This window comes from Marmota monax, unplaced genomic scaffold (genome assembly GCF_021218885.2).
Source record: "Marmota monax isolate L192 unplaced genomic scaffold, Marmota_monax_Labrador192_F-V1.1 WCK01_AAM20220418_F8-fsc00020, whole genome shotgun sequence".
In the NCBI taxonomy this organism is placed as follows: domain Eukaryota; kingdom Metazoa; phylum Chordata; class Mammalia; order Rodentia; family Sciuridae; genus Marmota; species Marmota monax.
The window spans coordinates 8,597,956-8,620,982 of record NW_026692912.1 but is presented as its reverse complement, the minus strand read 5'-3'; the positions used below and the strand labels follow the sequence as shown (position 1 = coordinate 8,620,982).

General features: G+C 44.0%; 1 protein-coding gene across 1 annotated transcript; it reads left to right on the top strand.

The window, feature by feature from the left end:
* The first annotated feature begins 3,923 nt into the window (after positions 1 to 3,923).
* On the top strand, positions 3,924 to 8,013 carry Tex48 (testis expressed 48). The gene is made up of 4 exons (XM_046451744.1): positions 3,924 to 3,927; positions 4,122 to 4,253; positions 6,500 to 6,625; positions 7,844 to 8,013. The coding sequence occupies exons 1-4, from the start codon at positions 3,924 to 3,926 to the stop codon at positions 7,945 to 7,947; spliced, it is 366 nt and encodes a 121-aa protein (XP_046307700.1). The 3' UTR covers positions 7,948 to 8,013.
* Positions 8,014 to 23,027: the final 15,014 nt, after the last annotated feature.

Here is a 23,027-nt window from a genome sequence, read left to right as displayed (position 1 = left end):
GGCCAGGGTCCAGGTGAGAGGTGATGGTGGCTTTGGCTCTGGTAAGGGAAATGACAATGGATGATAGCAGACAGATTGAAGGTATCTGCAAAGTCAAGTCAAAAGACTGGTGAAAATGGGAGGAAAATAGGAGACTGGCAGGCTTCTGGATCTGGAGATAGAGAATAGGATCCTTCTGCAAAATAGGGAATGTGGGTTTGCAGTGGACAGGTTAGCAGCCCCACCAGTAAACAGAGCAGAACTATAATTGATTCCCAAAACCATCCGAGTCACGTGGTGGACTGTGTCCTACAGGCTGTAATACTCCCGGAGCAAAAGTTACCACCCAACTCCCTGTTGCCTCCAGTGTCTGCAAATGTTTCACCCAAGACAAAGAGGATTCCATGCTTGTCCACTCAACACACATTTATTGGGCTTCAAATGTAGTTCAATGATACAGCACTTGCTTAGCATGTGCAAGGCCTTGGTAATCACCAGAACTGTAAAAAAAAAAAAAAAAAAAGAAAAGAAAAGAAAAAAATCAACATTTATGGCCCATCTACACTCTACAAGGTGCTGTTGTAGACACTGAGAACAAAGCAAAAACAAAACAGATGAAATCTGTGGCTCCCTGTGTCTTATGATGTAATAATGAAAGGAAGCAGACCCCAGTAAACATGGATTCGATAGTGCTAGAAAATGACAGAAGTATGTGTGGGAAAGGAGACCTGTGAGGGTGGGGGAAGGGAGACACTTTTAAATGCAGTGGATAAAGAAAACTTCACTAGAAAAAGTAAGCCTCCAGCAAAATCTTGAAGGTAAAAACAGGAATATAGCCACCTAAGGACCAGCATTGCTGACAGAGGGTGTTAAAATCATCCAGGAGCCTGGTGCACTTGGGATGGGATCCACAAGGGAAGGGCAAGGATCACAGGTGGCATCAGTGGTGGAAGATGAGGGTGGGGAGTAGCAGAGTACCTTAAGAACCAAGTAAGAACTTTGGGTTTTCTTCTGGGGAGGAGAATTAAGAGAAAAAATATCTTTTGCTTTTACTCCCATATGTTTACCCTTTTATCATTGTCATCCCTATATGTAGATATGTCCATTTCACAGCATTTTTGTTCTAATTTTAAGCATCTTTTGTAATCTGGATCTTCTGAAGAATCAATTTCTCTTTTTTTTTTTAAATTTTTTCTTTTTTTTTCTTGCAGTGTAGGGACCAGATCCAGGGCTTTGCACACACTAGGTAGGTGATCAACCATTGAGCTAAATACCCAGTCCTTTACATTTTAAAATATTTTCATTTCACTTTATTGAGCATACTTTCAATAAATATGGAGTACTCAGTTTTTTTTCTTTCAGAATTCAAAGGTCCTTACTCCATCATCTTCTAGCTTGCATTGTTCTGGCAAAAAATCAGGTGTCATTCTTGTCCTATTTTCCTTCTTTCATTCTTTTTAATTTTTTAGTTGCTTTAAAGATTTAGGGTTTTCCCTTTCATTTTTAACTTTCATACTACAAAGTGCTGAAGTGTCATTTTATGGTTTCCATGTTTGGGGTTTGCTGAGCACCTGTGTTGATGTTTTCCATCAAATTTGGAAGAGATTTAACTATTCTTGCTTTTAAAAAAAGTTTTGCTCCCCCACTCACCCTTTCTGAGAGTCCAGTTATCCATGTATGGTAACTTGGTGATATTTATTAGGTCACTATTGCCCTTCTCCTTCTTTTTAAATCTTATTACACTCTATACTTCAGGTGATTTTTATTGATCTTTTCTCAAGTTTACTGGTCATTTTTTTCCTGCTGTCCAGAGTGGTATTGATCTTACTCAATATGTTTTTCTTTCAGATACTGGTTTTTTAAGAATTAGAATTTCTGTTTGATTCTAGTTCAGAGTTTTCATTTCTTTCCTTGATACTATATCTCTTCACCTGTCATGTCCATTTCTCTCTGTCCATGGGAATTTTGAGAAGTGCAACATGATGCATTTGAACAGGACTACCCAGCTTTTGTATTAATCACTAAGGGTAAAAGAAACAGGAGTCCATATCAGAGGCTATTGAAATAATTCAGGCAAGGGATGATGGCACTTTGGACCAGGGCACAGCAGCTGAAAAAGTGAAAAGCAGGTGCCCATGAGAGAGGCAATGCATGCAGTGAACTGGGTGTGGGAAGGACACCTAATCAATACCTTGAAAAGAATTTCCTAAAAGGAAGTTTTTCCATAGAACAAAGAGCAAAAACAGAAAGCATCTGGAGTTTTAGAAAAGTTAATACACAAAGGAGGGAGTTTAGAACTAAAATAAGACCTTGTACTTCTAGGCCATCCGTACTAGAAAGATCCTTGAAGACATTATCTAACCTAACTTCCTCTTATCTCTGCAAAGGAGCCTGAGACAGCAACAAGCATGGACTTACCCAAAGCTATGCAGCATATTAGTGTCAAAACCAGGATTTATTTTTTTTCTTTAATTTTTATTGTTGGTTGTTCAAAACATTACATAGTTCTTGACAAATCATATTTCACACTTTGATTCAAGAGGGTTATGAACTCCCATTTTTACTCTGTATACAGATTGCAGCATCACATCGGTTACACATCCACTGTTTTACATATTGCTATACTAGTGTCTGTTGTGTTCTGCTGCCTTTCCTATCCTCTACTATCCCCCATCCCCTCCCCTCCCATCTTCTCTCTCTACCCCATCTACTGTAATTCATTTCTCACCCTTGTTTTTTCCCCTTTCCCCTCACTTCCTCTTGTATGTAATTTTGTATAACCATGAGGGTCTCCTTCCATTTCCATGCAATTTCCCTTCTCTTTCCTTTTCCCTCCCACCTCTCACCCCTGTTTAATGTTAATCTTCTTCTCATGCTCTTCCTCCCAACTCTGTTCCTTGTTACTCTCCTTATATCAAAGAAAACATTTGGCATTTGTTTTTTAGGGATTGGCTAGCTTCACTTAGCATAATCTGTTCTAATGCCATCCATTTCCCTGCAAATTCTATGATTTTGTCATTTTTTAATGCAGAGTGATATTCCATTGTGTATAACTGCCACATTTTTTTTTATCCATTCGTCTATTGAAGGGCATCTAGGTTGGTTCCACAGTCTTGCTATTGTGAATTGTGCTGCTATGAACATCGATGTAGCAGTGTCCCTGTAGCATGCTCTTTTTAGGTCTTTAGGGAATAGACTGAGAAGGGGAATAGCTGGGTCAAATGGTGGTTCCATTCCCAGCTTTCCAAGAAATCTCCATACTGCTTTCCAAATTGGCTGCATCAATTTGCAGTCCCACCAGCAGTGTACAAGTGTACCCTTTTCCCCACATCCTCGTCAGCACTTGTTGTTGTTTGACTTCATAATGGCTGCCAATCTTACTGGAGTGAGATGGTATCTTAGGGTGGTTTTGATTTGCATTTCTCTGACTGCTAGAGATGGTGAGCATTTTCAAAACCAGGATTTAAACCTACATAACTATATGCTTCCTTACTAGGTTCCTATGGAAGCTGGACTATTTGGGATAATTTGGAAGCAATGAGCTCTGGAGGGGAAGAGAAGGGAATGGAATGGAATAGAATGTCCATTGAGCACTTATTGCATGGCAGTCATTTTGCCTATATTTAACCCTGTACTTCTGCAGAGTAGAATGTTATTCCCATTTCCCACGTGATGAGGCTTATAAAGAAATCTGCCCCAGAACATACGTCTAGAAATGGGGAAGAATGTAATCTATCTAAAGCCTGAGCATTTTCCTCCCACTTCTGTAGGACCTGACACTTGACTGTGGTGGGTCCTAGCTAGAGTGTGAGCACAGGTCAAGGGCTGGCGTTTTTCAGCTATAGTCTTATGTTCATCCAGGAAACAGCCCTGCCCAGGGAACTGGGCTCTAATTCAAGATCGGCTGACACAACAAGGCATCCTGAGGCTTCCAACTCCTTTCCATGGGTAAGAAAATTTGGGATGGGATAGCATAGATGACTTTAGGAGAGACCTCCAGGTTGTGGGAAGCTAGTAATGATTGGCAGAGGGGAGGATTATCATGCCTTGAGAGAAGCTGACCCAATATAACCTCCACCACAGTAAATTTCCAATAGGCACGTAGAATTCAGACCCTAGAACCCATGGCCCCATTCCTTTAGCTTCTACAGAAACTCACCAAAATTTGGCCTCGAAGATCTTCTGTTCATGCTGCAGGTATTGTGAGGATACCCAAGCCTCTGATGACTCTAAGGTTCCCAGTCAAACCCAGGAGAATCAGCCATCAACAGTGGGTATGTACCAGAAAAGAGCAGTGCCTGGTCTCCTAAGACCTCTGCTTGCTCATTCCCCTCCTGCTGAGACACCCCTGGGTTTCCTACATCTTTTGGATGGTTTTTCCAACCTAAAATGAGATGGAGATTAGGTGTATTGGTCCCCAAACCAATAAACAAGAGAGATTAAATTCTTGTGGTCCATGGATCTGAAATATCAGCATCACCTTGTTAGGGACTCGTTAGGATCATTTTCAGACCCTGCTCCAGTCCTACACACTGAATGAGAACCTGCATTTTAACATAATTTCCAGGTATATTTGTATGTACATTATAGTTCAAGAAACACTAGACTAAAGATAATATAGTAGTTAAGATCCCCACTACTTTGGGGTCTGTACACACTAGTTTGAATCTCAGCTTTACCACAGAAGTTGGGCAAGTCACTTAGCCACTCTGAACCTCAATTATTCTCACCTTAAAATAAGAATATTTATAATTCATTGTTACTTTTAAGGATTTTTGGGAGGGTAAAATGAGGCATATACATAAGCACTTAACACAAGACCTGGCACAAAGCAAGCCGTCAAGAAATGGACACTATATGGGAACCAGTTAGGTTAGGGTAGGCTCTGTTGTTAAAACAAATAAGCCTTGACATCTCAGTGATTTACAAAATGAAGTTTATATTTTGTTCATGCTAAGCCTAGGACACATAAACCATTCCTTTTTCATCTTTAGCTATCTGGACACAAGACTTCCTTGACCAGCATATTAAGGATTCAGAGAGAAAGAGAGAAGGCACCCTTGGCCTTCAGTTTGTAATAACACATCCATCTTGATGATCCAAGACAAAAGGTCATAGCAGAGAAGGGGTCAAAATCAGCAATGTTGGACAGAAAAAAAATCATTATCAAAATCAGGCAAAGCTAAGACTGATGAGCACTTGGTGGGACAGGGCCATATTTCTGGGAGGGGGGACAGTATAATGGCAAGAAAATGTTCTCATTTTGCCAGAAATCCATAAGTGAGGGCTTTTTAAAGACTTCTTTTGGAAATAGCTTCCCAAAAAAATCAAGAACCTTAATATTGCTGGTGCCTTTTCCCAACATGACAATCACTGAGCCTTTATCACATGCAAAGTACTGTCTAGACACCCAGCTGTAATCTGATAAACCCCAGCTACTGCAGTGGTTCATACTACTAGTAAAAGAATATTAATTTATTCTGCATAGTAATGCTAAGAAGTGGACATTCTTATCCAAAATGAGCACACCATTTTGCCAGGATGAACAAAGGAAGAGCCATCTGTTCAAGGTGAACAGCTAGTAAATGGCAGTACAATTCACCCTGTCACAGAATGAGCTCAGTCTGTTGGCAAAATCCTTTGTTAGACTTCTAGAAGTAGAGACAGACCACACCTTATATACAAGTCTTTATAAAAGCAAAATTTGAAGAGTCTAAACATCAACAGTAGAACATTGATTAAATCAACCTCCAATCATCCATCACCTAACACATTAGACAGCCATTATTTTTAAAAATTTAGGGACATGAGAAAAATGTTTTAGATATTCTATGAAAAATTAAAGTGCATAGGTAATACATAGGATGTGGTAGGTGACGTAACAACATTCATAGGGAAAAACAGAATATCTGGTGGGGAGAAGCATTTGGGGGCATTTTCTTCTTGCTTCCTACTATTAAATATTTCCCAACTTGTTTATAACAGTCATGCATCATTTTTACAAATAGAAAAAAATGTTAATGGAGGGCAATTTCTTTTTCTTTTCTTTTTTTTTTGAGATAGTTTCTCACTAAGTTGCCCAGGCTGGCCTCAAACTTGCAATCCACCTCCTTCAACTTCCAAATAACTGAGATTATAGGTGGGCACCACCATGCCCAGCTAAAAAGTTAGTGTTTTAAATGAATACATTTTGTCTGTGTGTGTGTGTGTGTGTGTGTGTGTGTATAGTGCTGAGGACTGAAGCCAGGGCCTTGTGCATGCCGGGCAAGCACTCTACCTACTGAGCTCTATCATGTGATAAAGGCTCAGTGATTGTCTTATCAGCCCTGAATACATACTTCTAATGGAGCACATGCTTCCAAGGGGAAGCACTCAAGGGAAAGGAGGAGGGAGACACAGAAACCGGCCACCCCAGCATGCCCACCACATGTCCACGTGCTACTTCAGAGTTGGACAAATACCTTCATTTCCATGATTCCTCGGAGCCTCCCAGGTGACCTTGTGGAATTGTCATTGACAGATTTGAAGCTTCAGAAGAGTGAGCTCAACAGACAAAATTCCAAGCGCATGAGCACATCCTTGTCTTTGGGGAAACTCCTGCTCTATCCACAGAAGAAATCTTCCTCCAGCAGCACCGAGTTTGAAGGTGAGACCCAATTGGGGTCCTAACACAGACTTCTGGGAAAGAGGTCCTGATGACCTGGCCCCATAGATTTCTGACCTCAGCTAAGTGGAGTGCAAAGAGAGTGACCACGCCCACCAGGAAGTGTGGCTCAGAGCACAGTAAGGGAGCTCTGTTGTTCCCCCAAACTCAGCCAGGTGTGTGGCAGGGAACAGGGTCAGAGAACGCTTGTGGACAGAGCACAGTTCAGTCAGGGCAACCGCCTCTGGGTCATGGAAGGACAGATGTCCAATCTAGGACAGGGCCACAAACCAGAAAGAAGAAATGCAGCCATGTCACTGGGCAGCACCTGTGCACCAAGGCACACCCACCCCAGGGCAGATCTTCAAGAGCTGAGGATTGCTGGGCACAGGGGTGCACACCTGTAATCCCAGTGGCTGGGGAGGCTGAGGCAGAAGGATCGCAGGTTCAAAGCCAGCCTCAGCAAAAGCGAGATGCTAAGCAATTCAGTGAGACCCTGTCTCTAAATAAAATACAAAATAGGGCTGGGATGTGGCTTAGTGGCTGAGTACCCTTGAGTTCAATCCACAGTATCCACAAATAAATGAATAAAATAAAGGCATGCTGTCCATCTACAACTACAAAAAAATTAAATAAAACATTAAAAGGGGGTGGGGGCGCTGGGGATGCAGCTTAGTGGTCAAGTGCCCCTGGGTTCAATCCCCAATACCAAAAAAAATGCTGAGAATCACCTAGCCCCGACATTAAGCCTCCCCTATCAGCCAAACCTCCTTGAAAACCACATCACATCACACTCAAGGTGAATTCCTATAAAAGACTCAAGGAGACCTGCTTTACCAGAATCAAGGGGGAGGAGCTGGGGGTCCCACTAGCTCCCCCACACCTCTTTCTGTCCTCCCCACCCCAATAGACCTGAGGCCCCCAAAGAGAAGGGACTTTCCACAAGCCCACCAGAGGCTGATGTTAGCATCCAAGGCAGGATGGACCCAAATCTCCTGCCCTCTATGCCACTGCCTGAGCAAGACTCTCTGTAGTCACTGGATCCACCAGTGTAATTCAACCCCAGACCTTTGCCAGAGGCTCCTAGGCTCAGGTCTGCGTTGGCTCCCAGGGGACTCGGGAATCTGAAGAAAGATCAGAGAGGGATGCAAATGACCAGGACAATTGCTCCAAGCCCACCTAAAAGGCCTTCGCTCACCGTGTTTTCCTTTCTCCTTTCAGAACTGAATGTACAAGATCATCAAAAAGGGTTTTATAAGAGAAATCTAAACCGCTACAGCCACGAGCAGTGGCCCTATCAGTCATGCCTCATCGGGAGACCCTGAACGTTCTAGTCGGGGGCACCCCAGAATCTCCAAGCTGCTGGAAGTTCCCCTGAGGAAGAGGGCAGTGGGCAGGAGTCATGAAGACTGATTTGGAAACTCCCCTGAAGGGGAGGAGAAGATGTCTGAGTCACCCCTGTGCCCCCTGACCAAGTAGCTTCAGCCCCTGAAATGGCCACAGGGGAGAAGTTGTCACCAATTAAAGACCTTGGTTGCATTAGATGTCATGTCCCTCTTCTTTTTCCCTCCCCCTGGCCAGGGAGTATCACCTATAGATAACATCATTGTTAAATATATTGTCACATCTAACCTAAAAAAAAAATTTCCAACCTTTTGGATAACTTTTTAATTACTTTCAAACATACAAAGAGTTGCAAGAATAATAGGAAGAACGCAGGTCTCCCCTTCACCCAGATTCACCAAGAGCTTCATTGCCTCCCAGTTTTTTCCAAATCACTGGAGGGGGAGTCTTCACGCCCCTTTACCCTGAAATATTTCAATGTGTATGTCCTAAAAACAAGGAGGCCTTTTTTATAGAAGTACAGTACAATTATCAAATGCAATAAAGTGAACATTGATACGATAGTGTTCAAATATCCCCAGTTGTCCCCGGATTAGTCCAGGATCTAATCCAAGAACTGCACGTGCTGTGGGAGGGGTTCAGACCCTTTGGTGGGGGTCGCATCTGCTGCAGGGTTTCTCCAGTCTTCTGTTTTGTTAATTGTTTTTATTTTTTTAACTAATTAGATCTACTTGTTTATACTCTATTAATTTCTGTTCTTATACATTCTTTTGGTTACTTCTTTTTTTCTTGATGTTTGAACCGGGAATTTATTTTTCTTTTTCTTTTTTCTTTTTTTTTTTTTTTTTTTGGCAGTATGGAGGATTGAACTCAGGTCACCATGCATGCTAGGCATGTGGCCCACCACTGAGCTACATCCCCAGCCCTTCTTAATTTTTTTAATTAGAAATTAGAGTTATACATAGGGGTCAGATTCATTTTGACAAAATAATATGCACTTGAAATTTGATCTCAATCCTCGTTTCCCCCTTTCCCTCCACCCTCCCTTCCCCATTCGCCTCCATGGAGTCCACTGATCTTCCTTTCTCTCCTTTATTTATTTATTTCTGACTGGCACTCTGTACATATAAAGGTGGGATTCCCTGCGGTACATTTATGTATGCGCAGAACTCGATTCATTCCATATTTCCTCTCCCTTACCCGTCCTCTCTCCCTGCCCCTGTGGTCCACCTTCTGCACTGATCTTCCCTGTGCACTTATGATGGCTGCTCCCCCTCCCACCACCATAGCCTTCTTTCCCTTGCTCTGCCCTGGCTTCCACATATGAGAGGAAACATTCAACCCCTGACTGTCTAAGTCTGGCCTACTTCACTCAGCAGGATGTTCTCCAGTTCCATCCCTTCACCAGCACACACCACAATCCCATTCTTCTTTATGGATTAATAAAACTCCACTGTGCATACATACCACATTTTTTTGATCCATTCATCTATTGAAGGGCACCTGGGCCTATTCCATAACTGAGCTATTGTGAATTAGGCTGCTATAAACATGGAAGTGGCCATATCACAATTGTATGCTGATCTTAGTTCTTTTGGGTAAATACCAAGGAGTGGAATAGCTGGGTCATACGGTGGTTCCATTGCTAGTTTTCTAAGGAATCTCCATACGGCTTTCCAGAGTGGTTGCACTAATTTGCAGTTCCACCAACAATGTATGAGTGAACCCTTTTCACCACATTCTGGTCAGCATTTTTAATATTTTTTTATTTTGGTCCTTGATAATTGCCATTCTGAGTGGAACGAGACAAAAATCTTAGTGTAGTTTTCATTTGCATTCCCTGATTCCCAGCCCTTTTTTAAACTTTATTTTGAGACAGGGTCAACCAATAAGTTGCCCAGACTGGCCTTGAACTTGCAGTCCTCCTGCCTCAGTCTCCCAAGTAGCTGGGATTACAGGTGCTGGGATTACAGCACCACTGCACACTGATTTTCTGGGTACAAGAGTTTAAAGACAGAAAATGCCCTCTCTCTCTCAAAAATACCTTCTCCCTACTTCCTGGAACCTGAGAGCATGGTACTTTACATAGCAAAGGGGATTAAAGCTGCAGATGCAATCAAGTTTGCTAACCAGTGACCTTGAGCTAGAGATAATCCCTGATTATGGGGTGGGCCCAGTCTAATCACATGGAGAGAATCTCCTGCCCAGCTCTGGGGCAAGTGTCTATACCACGGCACAGAGAGCAGGACAGGAGGGGAGGAGATGGCAGCAACAGGTCCTATACGAGCACTCCCTCCCAATGGGAGAAGGAACTAAGTTATTACAACCCACTCACAATGCATTTGGACAGTATCAAACTGGACCTAAAATGCCTCGCCTCTTACTGTGTCACCTTGGCCAAGAGACCTAACATACTCTCTGTGCCTCGGTTTCCTCATCTATACAGTAACAGTATCTACCCGTGGCATAAGGAACTATTGGTCCCAAATTCCTCCCCCTTCTCTTCTTGGGTGAAGTGCACTTGGGCTCTGTCATGTGACTTGTTTGGTCACAGAACTTGACAGGGTCTGAGGCTTGCTCCACCTGCCTCTGGCACCCCATGACAAGAATACCCTTGACAGCCTACCAACCCAAGAAGGGTGAGAGCCACAGGAGGCAGGGCCACACTGTCAACCTGACAGACATGATGGGCAGCGGGAAGGACCCCTGGAGAGGGCCTCAGCAGACACCCTCCTCCTCCCGCCCCTGTGGTCCAGTCCAGACCCCCCTGGCTCAGCATTCCCTGGTTCCCAGCTCTGTGACATCACAGACAGCCTCCTGTCTACTCTGCCAGCAGCAGGTGAGTGAGGCTCCAAGGTCAGACTTCACAGTGGGAGGGGTCATTTCTGCACTGGAAGAAGCCATGTCCCCACCTCTCCTGGCGCCTATTCATGCCACTAGAAAACAGATGCCACCCCTCAGTTGCCTTGACCCCTTTCTCTGGATCCAGTCTCCCCACCTGTGCTGAGCGCCCCAAAGGGCTCCCCCAGCTCCAGAAGCCTTCCTGCTAGACCTCATTGACCTTGCCTGTTCTGGATATCACGCTTTAAGTGTCACTAGAGACCCAAGGTCACAGCCCACTGGGGACAACCCCAGGGCCTTTTCTTTGGCTCCTGCTTGTATCTAGAGGCAGGTGCTGGTAGTGCAGGAAACTGCCCCCTGGCCCCTCTGTGTCCCCTATATCACCACGTTTTGAGTCACTAAGCACCCACTGTGCTATGCATAAGACACCATGCTAAGCACTTGCCATCTTTTTGACACCCAATCCTTGACCATCCATTTGTAGAGAGAAGTAAGCTGAACCTCAAGGAGGTAAAACTGCCTTAAATTACACAGCAAGGTACAGCAAGAATTTGGATCCCAAGTCCACTGAAGTGAAATACGTGTGCTCTGGACTGTGATGCATCTCCGCCAAGCTTCAGGTGGAGCCTTGCTATTTAAAAGGCCGCCCCCCAAAACCCTCAGAGAACAAATCAGTTCTGAAATCTCTTGCTGGAATTGCCTGCAGGTGTAAAAATGGACGGCATAGCAGAGGCTCCAGCTTCAGACCAAAGGACACTAACAGGGCGGGGAGCAGCTCAAGGGCGGAGCGCTCACCCAGCACAGCAAGGCCTGGTTCCATGTCCAGCATGAAGAAAAAAATACTCTAGGAAAATCCTAGCTGCTCCTCTTGGCTCTGACACCTGAGCAAGTCACCCTTCTGAGGCCCAGTTAACTGTTCAGTAGAAATAAAAGAAATGAGCCCCCAGATGTCAAAGGATGTCACAGGCCCAAGGTGACTGATGAACACCAGTGTCCTTGACACTGAGGCTGTTTCTCCTCCCATTCCCTTCTAAGGCTGGGGTCTTGGGGAGCTCAGGAGAACCTGAGAGAGGATTTCTCTATTTCTATGAGAGCTAAAAACATGTTCACGGGAGGGACAGTGGGGGAGAACTGAGCGCAGTGCTATCCCGCCGTCCAGGAGGGCTCCTGTGTCATTCATCAAGGAAAAGACGCCTGCTCTGTGGAAAGCCCTGTGCTGGGGTCCAAATGGGACCTGCACCCATCCCTGTCTCCCTGAGAGCAAGACTGTCACTCTTGCTCACTGCAGGGTCCTCCGCGCGCCCACATGATGCCTGGCACCAGAGCATCCTTGGTAAATGTGGTTGTCCCCAGGCATCCATGGGGGGGTTGGCTTTACCAAAACCCATGGATGCTCAAGTCTAGAAAATGTCCTAGCATTTGCATGTAACATACACACATTCTCCCCTGTATTTTAAATTATCTCTAGGTTATTTATGATACCTAACAGAATGTGCATGTTGGGCCAAAGCCATTATTTGTTGAGAGAATAATAAGAAAAAGTCTATATATGTTCAGTGATTTTTTTTCAAATATTTTCAATCTGTGGTGGCTTGAATTCATGGTTAGTGTTGAATATATATGCTAAATAAAAAATTTTTTTAATCATATATGTTTTTCATAGGCAAATAAACAGAGAGTGAAAACAGTCCATTCAACAAATATTTGCTGAGCACCTGCCATGTTTGGGCAAACTCTGTGCAGGAACAGGAAGGGCCATGATTTGGGGAAGGGATGGTGGGACCTCAGGTGATTTGTCCCAGCATAAGAGAGGGCTTCCTGAGGAGGTGACACTGGAGCCCCATCAGGGATGATGGGTGGAGAAGGGAGGAAAGAATGTAGGGGCAGAGGAACAGTTAGCCCACAGGCAGCAGCAGGACACGGGCCACTGAGGGTCTGAATCAGAGTGGCAGGACTTTTGTGAGTGAGCCCACAGAACAGAGGCAAGCTGTGTCATGACCCAGAGGCCAGAGCAGGCAGTGGGGACGGGGGTGGGGCAGGTGATGGGGGAGGTGTGGAGGAGCTAGAGTCAAAGGCCCGGATGGATGAGGGATCGTGAGAGGAGGGCAGGTTCCGCCCCCATTCTGGCTCTGGACATAAAGTGAATTGTAGGACCTGTCCCCAGATAGGGACCATGGGCAGAGGAGAAGCAGGTTTGGGCTGGAAATGGGGACAGGGGAGTGAGTCCCACCCACAGGCAGCTAGAGTAACCCTATTAGTCATCCAAAAAGCCACCCATCTGTTTGGCCGGTGGGTAAGGCTGACAGTGTGCTATGGCTTGTGACCTGCTTGGAACAGAAATGATTCACTCACCCCTTGCTACTCCCTAATGACATCATCTGCTTGTACCCAGGACCAAAGTGGGACAGATACAGGTTCATTCATTCACACCGTAAGTATCTATGGAACACCTGCCCTACGCCCTGTGCTGGAGACCCAACAGCACCTTCTGGGAGCCAGGGCACATGCCAATGAGTAAGTTCTAGAACATGTTAGAGTGCAACAAGGGCCGGAGTAGTACCATGTGTGGAAGGGGAACAGGGAACACCATGAGATAGAAGGGGACTTAAAGAGGATGAACACACAGGAGAATGAGGTCAGGTCAACAGGCCCAAGGAGCCCTCACTAGAGTGACCCACAAGCAATAGCTGGAGGGGGCTGGGGGAGGAGCCCTGGCATCTCTAGAGGATGAGCACTTCCTGTGGAAGTCGTGTCTGGTGTGGCTGAAGTAGAGGGAAGGGGGAGTGGAAAGAGAGCCCAGGAGGACTGCTCAGAGGTCAGGGTTAGGCTATGAGCCGTCAGGGGAGGCCCAGGGAAGGGCTGGCTCTTACTCCACATGATATGGGAAGCCAAGTTGCTTTGGGAAGAGGTGACACATTCCAACTGTCACACTTAAGGAAGACCAGGTGGGAGAAGCAGAACTCTAGTTTAGGCAATAGTCCAGGTGAAAGAGAGATGAGGGGCTGGGACAAGACTGGAGGGATGGGAAGTCAGAGTCCAAGGAGGCCGGCCAGGGAGTGAACCCGAGGGCTGGGATCGACTTACGACCATCATGATAGAAATTTTCATGGTGAGATTTTGGCCACATAAAAACGGGCAGAAAGAGGAGATGGTCAGGGCCTAGAAGAGACTGAAAGAGGTTGGGAATAAGATGGACTTACAATCTTGGGTCATTAGAGCTGGAAGGGTCCTTGGAAAGACAATGCAGTCCAAGTACCTCTCACAGATGGCGAGCCTAAGTCCAAAGACACACCTGGGCCAGCGCAAAGTCACACAGTGAGTTAGTGGTGGGGCCAGGAGTTAAACCAGCAAAGCTGAACTTCATAAAATCACACCCCCCATGGAACTGGGCCCAGCTGGAAGAAACTGGAGCCCAGGAGACACATGAAGAAGGAATGGAGAGGCAAAGAGCAGATCGAGTGCTCTGAGCACCAGCCAGCGCGGAGGCTGGTTACAGACACGGGTTCATCTGAAGTGCCACTACTCTCTCCATTTTCCAAATGAGAAAGGGGGATCCAAAGAAATCACAGGCCCATCCAGAGCACTCACCTAGAAAGCAGAAGGCAAGCTTGCCTGTGTGTGCTGTTCCACGTGCTCCTTCTGCTACCACAGGGCTCAACAAAGAAGGGTCAGACATTTTTCAGCCAGCCGTAGGTTCATTTGGGAAAGAGCCCTGTGCAAAGAACTGTACCAGACCCCCAAGATCTGCTGATCCAAGATGGCCCCTGTAGGTAGAGACCGGCAGAGCAGAAGTTCCAAGTACTTCCCACAGGTAGAACATTTTAGCTAATAGAGGAAGGACTGGCCCCCAGAGAGGCAGGTCCAGGCAGTGGGCTTGGACCTGCCAGTCACGGGGAGCTACAGAGGGTTGGGATGGGCGTTCAGTATGACCCACTGCTGAAGTAACAATGGGCTTCAGGGATTGGGGCTGCAGAGTCAGAGACCCAGTGTCCTTTCCTCTTCCCAAAACACGGCAGCCAAGATCTTCTGTTGCTGCTGCAAGGACAGCAATGGAACTTCCAGCACTGTTGCTGTCTCCCACAAGCCAAGAATGTCCCAACAGCATCATCCACCGTCCTTAAGTAGGTGGCAGACCTCAGTGTGGGACAGTTGGCAAGAACACCCAAGTTCTTCCTTCTCATGGCTCTGTTCTCCCAGCCCTCACCTTCTGGGACACACTGGTTTCTTTCATCCTTTGGGGGTGTGGAAGTGGAACAGTTACCCAAACCTATAACGAGACAGTCTAAAACTACATTCATTGTTAGATATTAGTTATTGGGTATTAGTTAAGATCACTGTCTTTAGTCATATATGGCAGTTTAAATTTTTCCTTGGCTGGTTACGAAGCTTGAATACGACACTGACCCTCCCTCTTTCTCAGCAAAATAGAAATAGCAATAACACATTACCTGCTTTGCAGGCTCTTGGAAGTATTAAATGATGTAATGGATATAAATGCCTAGACTATGTTCTGTGTGTGTGTTAGTCAGGATCAGCCAAGTTAGGTTGAAATAACAAGCAAACTCTCAAATCTCAATTGTTTAACACAATTTGGAGTCATTCTTAGCTCAAACAAACAGAATGTGCTTTCAAAGCAAGGAAGAATTTGAAGAATCCCTATGTGGGATAAAATTAAGACCGTTCATTCATATGTCCCCTCAAAGCCTTTATCCAAGATAATATTTTTCTTTCATTCTTTCAGATCTGAGAGTAAATTCTTACCAAAGTGATTATCAGAAGAGACGTTCACATCAATCCTGCAGCAAACGGGTAATAGTCAAGAAGTGCAACCCTGCAAGACCCTGAGCATTTAGGAACATGGGTCTCTAAGCTGCGCAGCTAATGGAGGGTCTCCATGAAGAGGAAGGCAGTGGGCACGAGTCATGAAGACTGATTCAGAAACTCCCCTGCAGGAGGAGAAGATGTCTGAGCCATCTCTGTGTCACCTGACAGTCATTCCAATTCCTGGAATAGTCACAGAGGGAGGATCTGCCTCCAATTAAAGTCCTTGGTCGCATCAGAGGATGTGTCCCTTTCTCTTTCCCCCTTTCCCAGGCGGCTTTTGAGATCCCCAAAAACGTGGAGCTAGTTGACCCTGGCATCTCTTGCAAGGAAACATTTCGGTCACCAACAGATTCAGTGTCTCATCAGGACACATTTCCTCATGGAGAGCATCTTCTCGCTGTGTCCTCATGTGGTGGAAGGGGAAAGGAGTCTCTCTTGGGTCTCTGTTATAAAGGCACTAACACTAATCCTGATGGCCCTGGGCTCATAACATAGTCACCTCCCAAAGGAATTAGAATTTCAAAATGAATTTTAGGGGATACAGACTTTCAGAATATCATAAACAAGGGGAGTTGGAAAATAACATATTAGCAGTCCCTGTGCCTACCCACTCCAAAAAGGAGGGGAAAAGAACTATGTTGTCTATGTGGCAATACTGTGGGTAAAATTCATACCTTCTATGGGAGGCCCATCCTGGCTGCAATGTGAAGGATGGATTTGAGTAGAATAATGAGAATAGCAACTTGTAAAGTATGGTACCTTGCTTACTCAGTGCCAGGTCCTCTTCAAAGTGCTTCATAAATATCAACCCAGTCAGTACAATAAACCAAAGAGGTTAGTACAACTACTGCCCTGTTTTTACAGATTAAAAAACTGAGACTCATAGAGGTTTACATAAATCTTTTAGGATTTACACTAATATGTGGCAGATTGGGACGTGAACTCAGGAAACCTGACTCTGTAGTTCACACTCTTAAACCACTCAGCTAGGCTGTCCCCGAGTAATTGTGGAATGAAATTCAGTTGTTGCTCTTGGCCTCATATTGACTGTTCATTGCCTGCTCTTCAGAAATGGAGCTGGGCCCTTTACTTTTCCTTGGTAGGAAGTGCAATGTCCAACTTGGCCAGTAGAGTGTGCTGGAGACTCCTTCCTGGGTCTGAGGCACTCACCTTAGCAGGCTCCTGCAGACAGATTCCCCAGTGCTTGGCTCCTATAGTGGAGGCAGCTTTTGCAGCACAGGAATCCTAAGGTAAGTGGAGACCAGCAGCACTCTGCAACTAGCAACTTCTCCTAGTTTCCTCCACCAATGGGGGAGTGCCCCTGAGTGGGCATGTTTCTAGAACATTCAAGGCCTGGATCCCAGCTGGAGATGGGGGATGGGAACACCCCACCCCCCCCACCCACCCCCAGGAGCAAATTTATCTCAACCCTACTTTTCCCAGAAACAGCAGTAAATCCTCTCTAAAGGAAGTTCAAAACCCTTGAATATTGCTTTAATTTTTCATTTAAAATGTCTATCATTCAATCAAAACTTAACAGGATTGTCAAAAGATAAGAGCAACTGACTTAAAGCAAGAGAAAAAAGGCATATTAAAGTGACTTAATTTTTTTTTAAAGAAATCTGCAAAGTAATCAGATATTGGACTCAAAAGATAAGAGCTTTTAAATGAGTACAATTAAATATTGAAGAAAATAGATGACGATATGGATAATTTCATCTGAAAATGAAACTATTTTAAAATTCAAATAAAAATTATAGAATTGAATACTACAATAGAGGATGTTAAGAATTCAGTTGACAAGGCTGGGCATGGTGACACATGCCTGTCTATAGTCCCAGCAACTCAGGAGAATGAGGCAGGAGGACCACAAATTCAAGGCCAGCCTGGGCAAACTTAGTCTGGCCCTGTATCAAAACAAAAAATTAAATGGGCTGGGGACAATCTGTCCCTCTCCTCGGTCTATACCCAAAGGACTTAAAAACAGCATACTACAGGGACACAGCCACATCAATGGTTATAGCAGCACAATTCACAATAGCTAAACTGTGGAACCAACCCAGATGCCCTTCAACAGATGAATGGATTTTTTTTAAATGTGGCATATATACACAATGCAATATTACTCAGCAACCAAAGAGGGTAAAATCATGGTATTTGCAGGTAAATGGATGGAGTTAGAGAAGATAATGCTAAGTGAAGTTAGCCAATCCCAAAAAAACAAATGCCAAATGTTTTCTTTGGTATAAGGAGGCTGATTCATAGTGGGGTAGGGAGGGGGAGCATGGGAGGAATATATGAACTCCAGATAGGGCGGAGGGGTGGGAGGGAATGGGAGGGGGCATGGGGTAATTAATGATGGTGGAATGTGATGGACATTACTATCCAAAGTACATGTATGAAGACATGAATTGGTGTGAGTATATTTATATACAGAGATATGAAAAATTGTGCTCTATATGTGTAATAAGTGTAATGCATTCTGCTATCATATATGAATTTTTAAAATTTACATAAAAATATATATTAAAGAAACATTAAAATTAAAAAAAAAAAACAGGCTGGGAACATAGCTCAGTAGTAGAGCACTACTGGTTCACTGCTCAGTACCACATAAAAAAATCACAGAATTAACAACCAATTAAATACAAATAAGGGCAATATCATCGGAACAGAAAATAAATCACAGGAGCCAAACAAAAGAATGGAAATTAGAAAAAGGAGTCTTAAACTAGGTGTGGTCCTGCTCACCTATAATTCTAGCAACTCAGGAGGCTGGGGCAAGAGGATCTCAAGTTTGAGGCCAGCCTCTGCAACTTGGTGAGAGACCCTATTTCAAAATTTAAAAAGAATAGTCTTAGAGAATTCTTTATCTACCAAAAGACTCAGAATCCTTGAAGAATTTTTTACTTACCAAAATTTTACTTACCAAAAATATCTTTCAAAAATTAAAAAAATAGAGACTTTTCAAACAAAAACTGAATTGTCACTGTAAGATCTATACCAGGAGGAAAATACTAAAGCTATTTCTAAATATACTACACGAAACACCATACCGTAATCAAGAAAAGCTCTGTAGTTAATTCCAGGAGAATGAGAAAGAGACAAATGTAAGACAGATCATGAAAGTACAGAAATAAACAAATAGTAATTTTAAAAGGTAACAGAGTAATAGAGATACATGGATAATGAGCTTAATGAACTGAACAGTAGCTGCGGAAAGAATTAACAGCAATGTCTGTTGTCATTTCCAATACAGAAAGAACTAGAATCTGTTAAAGAACAGTACTGCGGGCAGGAAGATGAAAGAGTAGGCTGGCCTCTGTCCAGGAAGTGCTGGGAGTCCTCACATACAATGACGCTGCCAAGCAGTCAGGGAGGGTGTTGTCATCTAGGGTGACCACTAAAAGAAGTATACATCTCATAGGCTGACGCAGGACCAATCACCCAAAACAAATAAACAAACAAGAGGAAATACAACTGTTTCAAAAATCTGAATCCAAAAGTCAGCAAGAGAGAAAAACCAAAAGCAGAAATCAATAGAAAGTAGAGGGTAAGACGGTATTATTTAAGCCCAAATTAGTAACTACTTTAGACATAGCATAGCAAATACTCCAAAAAAAAAAAAAGGCTCAGGGCTGGGGTGTAGCTCAGTAGCAGAGCACACGCATAACATGCACAAAAGCCATGGGTTCAATCCCCAGCACTGTGAGAAAATAAACAAATAAAAACAATTCCATAAAAGGAAATCCTATGTGCCTATAAGGGTGACACCTTAAATATAAGAATGTAGACAATCTGAATGTAAAAAGATGAACAAAGGTGTATTATGTAGTCAGTACTCAACAGAAAGCTAATCCTCTCAGTAAACTAGAAATCGAAAATTTCCTCAACTTGATAAAAAAAATTTTTTACAAAAACACAGCTAACAATATACTTAGTACTGAGAAACTAGAAACTTGACCACTAAGATCAAAAATAGGGCAAGGGGGCTGGGGATGTGGCTCAAGTGGTAGCGCGCTCGCCTGGCATGCGTGCGGCCTGGGTTCGATCCTCAGCACCACATATAAACAAAGATGTTGTGTCCTCCAAAAACTGAAAAATAAATATTTTTTTAAAAATTCTCTCTCTCTCTCTCTCTCTCTCTCTCTCTCTCTCTCTCTCTCTCTCTCTAAAAAAAAAAAAAAATAGGGCAAGGATGTTCCCTCCCACTGTTACTTTCAACTTCGTACTAGAAGTCCTAGCCAATGCAATAATACAAGAAAAGGAAATGAGAGGTATGCAGAATAAGAGGAAATAAAACTGTTTGCAGATGGCATGATCATCAATGTAGAGACTCCTAGAACAACTGAGTAATTATAGCAAGGGTGAGATATAAGCTACAAACTAGGAGAAACTATTTGCAAAAGATACATCCAATAAAGGACTATTATCCAAAATACACAAATTATTAAAATTCAACAATAATGAAACAAACCACCCTTAATAAAATGGGCCAAACATCTTAACAGGCCCTCCACCCAAGCAGATCTATAGATAGAAAATAAGCAGAAGAAAGGATGCTCTACATCATATGCCAAAATGGAGATGGAACAATAAGATATGGTTACACACCTATTAAAATGGCCATGGGCTGGGAATGCTCAGTTGGTAGAGTGCTTGTCTTGCATGCACAAGGCCCTGGGTTCTGATCCCCAGCACCACAAAAAAAAAAAAAAAAAAAAATGGTCAAAGTTCAGAATATTCAGGAGACTGACATCATCAAATGCTGTCCCAGATGTGGAGCATCGAGAACTCTTGTTCATTACTGAAGGATTGCAAAATGCTTCACCCACTTTGGAAGACTGTTTGATTTGCAGTTTCTTACAAAACTCAACATATTCTTATTATGCAATCAACAATCATGCTCCTGTGGGGTGTGCAGTGAAAACCACCCAGGGATGGTGGTAATGGCCTTCTTCATAATTGCCAAAACTTGGGAGCAACCAAGACATCGTTTGGTAAGCAAAGGGATAAACTGAGGTACATCCAGAAAATGGAATATTATTCTCCGGTAAAGAGAATGAGTTATCAAGCCATGAGAAGACATGAAGGAACCTTAAATGAATATTACCAAGTGAACGAAGCCAATCTGAAAAGACTCCACACTGTAGAACATTCTGGAAAAGCAAAACTGTGGAGATAGGAAAACGACTGGGTTAGGGATGTGAGAAGGTAGAAGGGATGGACAGGCAGAGCACAGAGGGGTTTTAGGGCAGTGAAAAGCCTCTTCTGCTGCAGTGGGTACATTTCACCATACACTTGTCCAAACCCACAGAATGTGCACCACCAAGAGTGAACTCTAAAGCTAACCACAGACTTTGGGTGATTACGCTGTGTCGTGTGGGTTCATCAAATTCAATGATATGCATCACTGGCAGGGGATGCTGATCATGGAGAAGCTAGCGGGTGTGGGGCTGGGGAGTACATGGAAATCTCTTACCTTCCTTTGCTGTAAAATCACTCTAAAAACGTTAAATCATTTCAAAAGAGAAAGAAAAAAGAAAACTGATCTACCATGCAATGCAAAGTAGATCATAAGGCAGAAACTCTACTAGGGATGAAGGGGGAAGTTTCACAAAGATAAAAAAAAAAAAAAGTCAACTCATCCCCAAGTTATGGGGGATGATTCTCAATTTGTAACCATGTAACAACAGAGCAAAACTTGACAGCAGCACCAAACATGTTATCAAATATGTTCATACAAAATCTGTATGCAAGCTTTCTTTGCAGCATTATTCACAATAGCCAAAAAGTACCAACAACTCAACTAGTCAGCGGATTGTGGTGTGTCCATGTGGTGTGTCCACGTGATGGACTATTACTCAGCCATAAAAAGGAACCAAGTAGCAATACATACAACAAAATGGATGTCCTTAAAACATGAAGAGAGCTAGAAACACAGGCCTGTCATACAAATAAACATTTACCCAAAATGTCCACATGGGAAAATCTGTGGACAGGAAAGTACACTAGTGGATGACAGAGGCTAAGGAAAAGGGAAGCCAGAAGTGCTAGTGGGTATGGGAGGTATTCAGAATTTTTCTGGAAGGAGGGGCAATGAAAATACTCTAGAATTAAACAGCAGTGATGGCTATGCGGCCTTGAACATACACTAAAAACTACTCAACTGCACTCCTTGGTATATAAGTTATATCTCATTTTTTTTAATACGTGGTTTAAAAACAACTTGTCAGAAATAAAAGGAAAAACAAACAAAAAAAAATTCTACCATAATTGAAGATTACCCCTCTCTGGATCATTGATACAACAAACCAAAATCAGTAAGGAGGCAGAGTTGAGGGGTTGGGGTGTGGCACAGAGGTAGAGTATTTGCCTAGGAACCAGGAGGCCCTGGGTTCGATCCCCAGTACCACCAAAAGGAAAAAAAAAAAAAAAAAGGATGGAGATTTGAGAAACATAATTAAAAGTTTGTGCTACACACACAAGAAAGATCCAGCAGCCATTGAGGAAAGGCCCCCACGGAGGCTGGGGCATTGCTCAGTGGCAGAGCAAGTGCTTGACATGCTTGAGGCCCTGGGTTCCATCCACAAAACAAATAAATCAATAGTAGGTCAGTCGCCTTTGGCTGAACGTTTACTACAGACACAGCAGGGACCAGGCCTCACGGTCTGTGCTGTAGCACCTCCACCCACTTCCCTTGTTAACACACCTCTCTCAAGAGCTGAGGAAATGGGGGTGTGGGGCCTGCAGAGAGGGTGTCTGGCCCCAAGTCACTAGCTTGCTTCTGAACCCCTCCTGTGCACCATCTTCCACGGCTGAGTTCCATAAATCTGATGAGGATCTTTATTCACATAAAGACACCAGGGTGCTGGAGTGATTAAGTCTGATGCAGACAACAGACACCTACTGTATACAAGACAGTGAGAGTTTTAAAAATAGCAACAGCTTATTGAGTCCACCAGCTGGTAACTCAAGGTTGCAAGCGCTAACATCTTTCACCATGGACCCTCACGACGACCTGCCAGGCAGACCCATCCCTCTCCTACTGATAAGGAGCGAGGTGACCTCGCCAAAGGAAGGACGCTGTTCCTAAGTGTCGGGACACTGGAATGCAAGCCGTGAGAGGCTTCTCTACCACATCACGATGTCACACCTTCCGGCATCACCAGGCCCCTGACGGAGCCCGGAGACGGGGCACCCTCCTAGCAGGTTAGTTGATCTTCAAAGCAACCCGGAGGAGCCAGTGACACAGAGATCACAGGGGTTTATAAATGAGGAAACCAAGAGGGGTCAGGTGTCTCTGACGGAGAAATGTACACCTGGGCATGCCCCACCCACCAGGTGAGACCACCAAGAACCCTAAAGAGAGGAGAGGTGGAGGCCACCTGATACA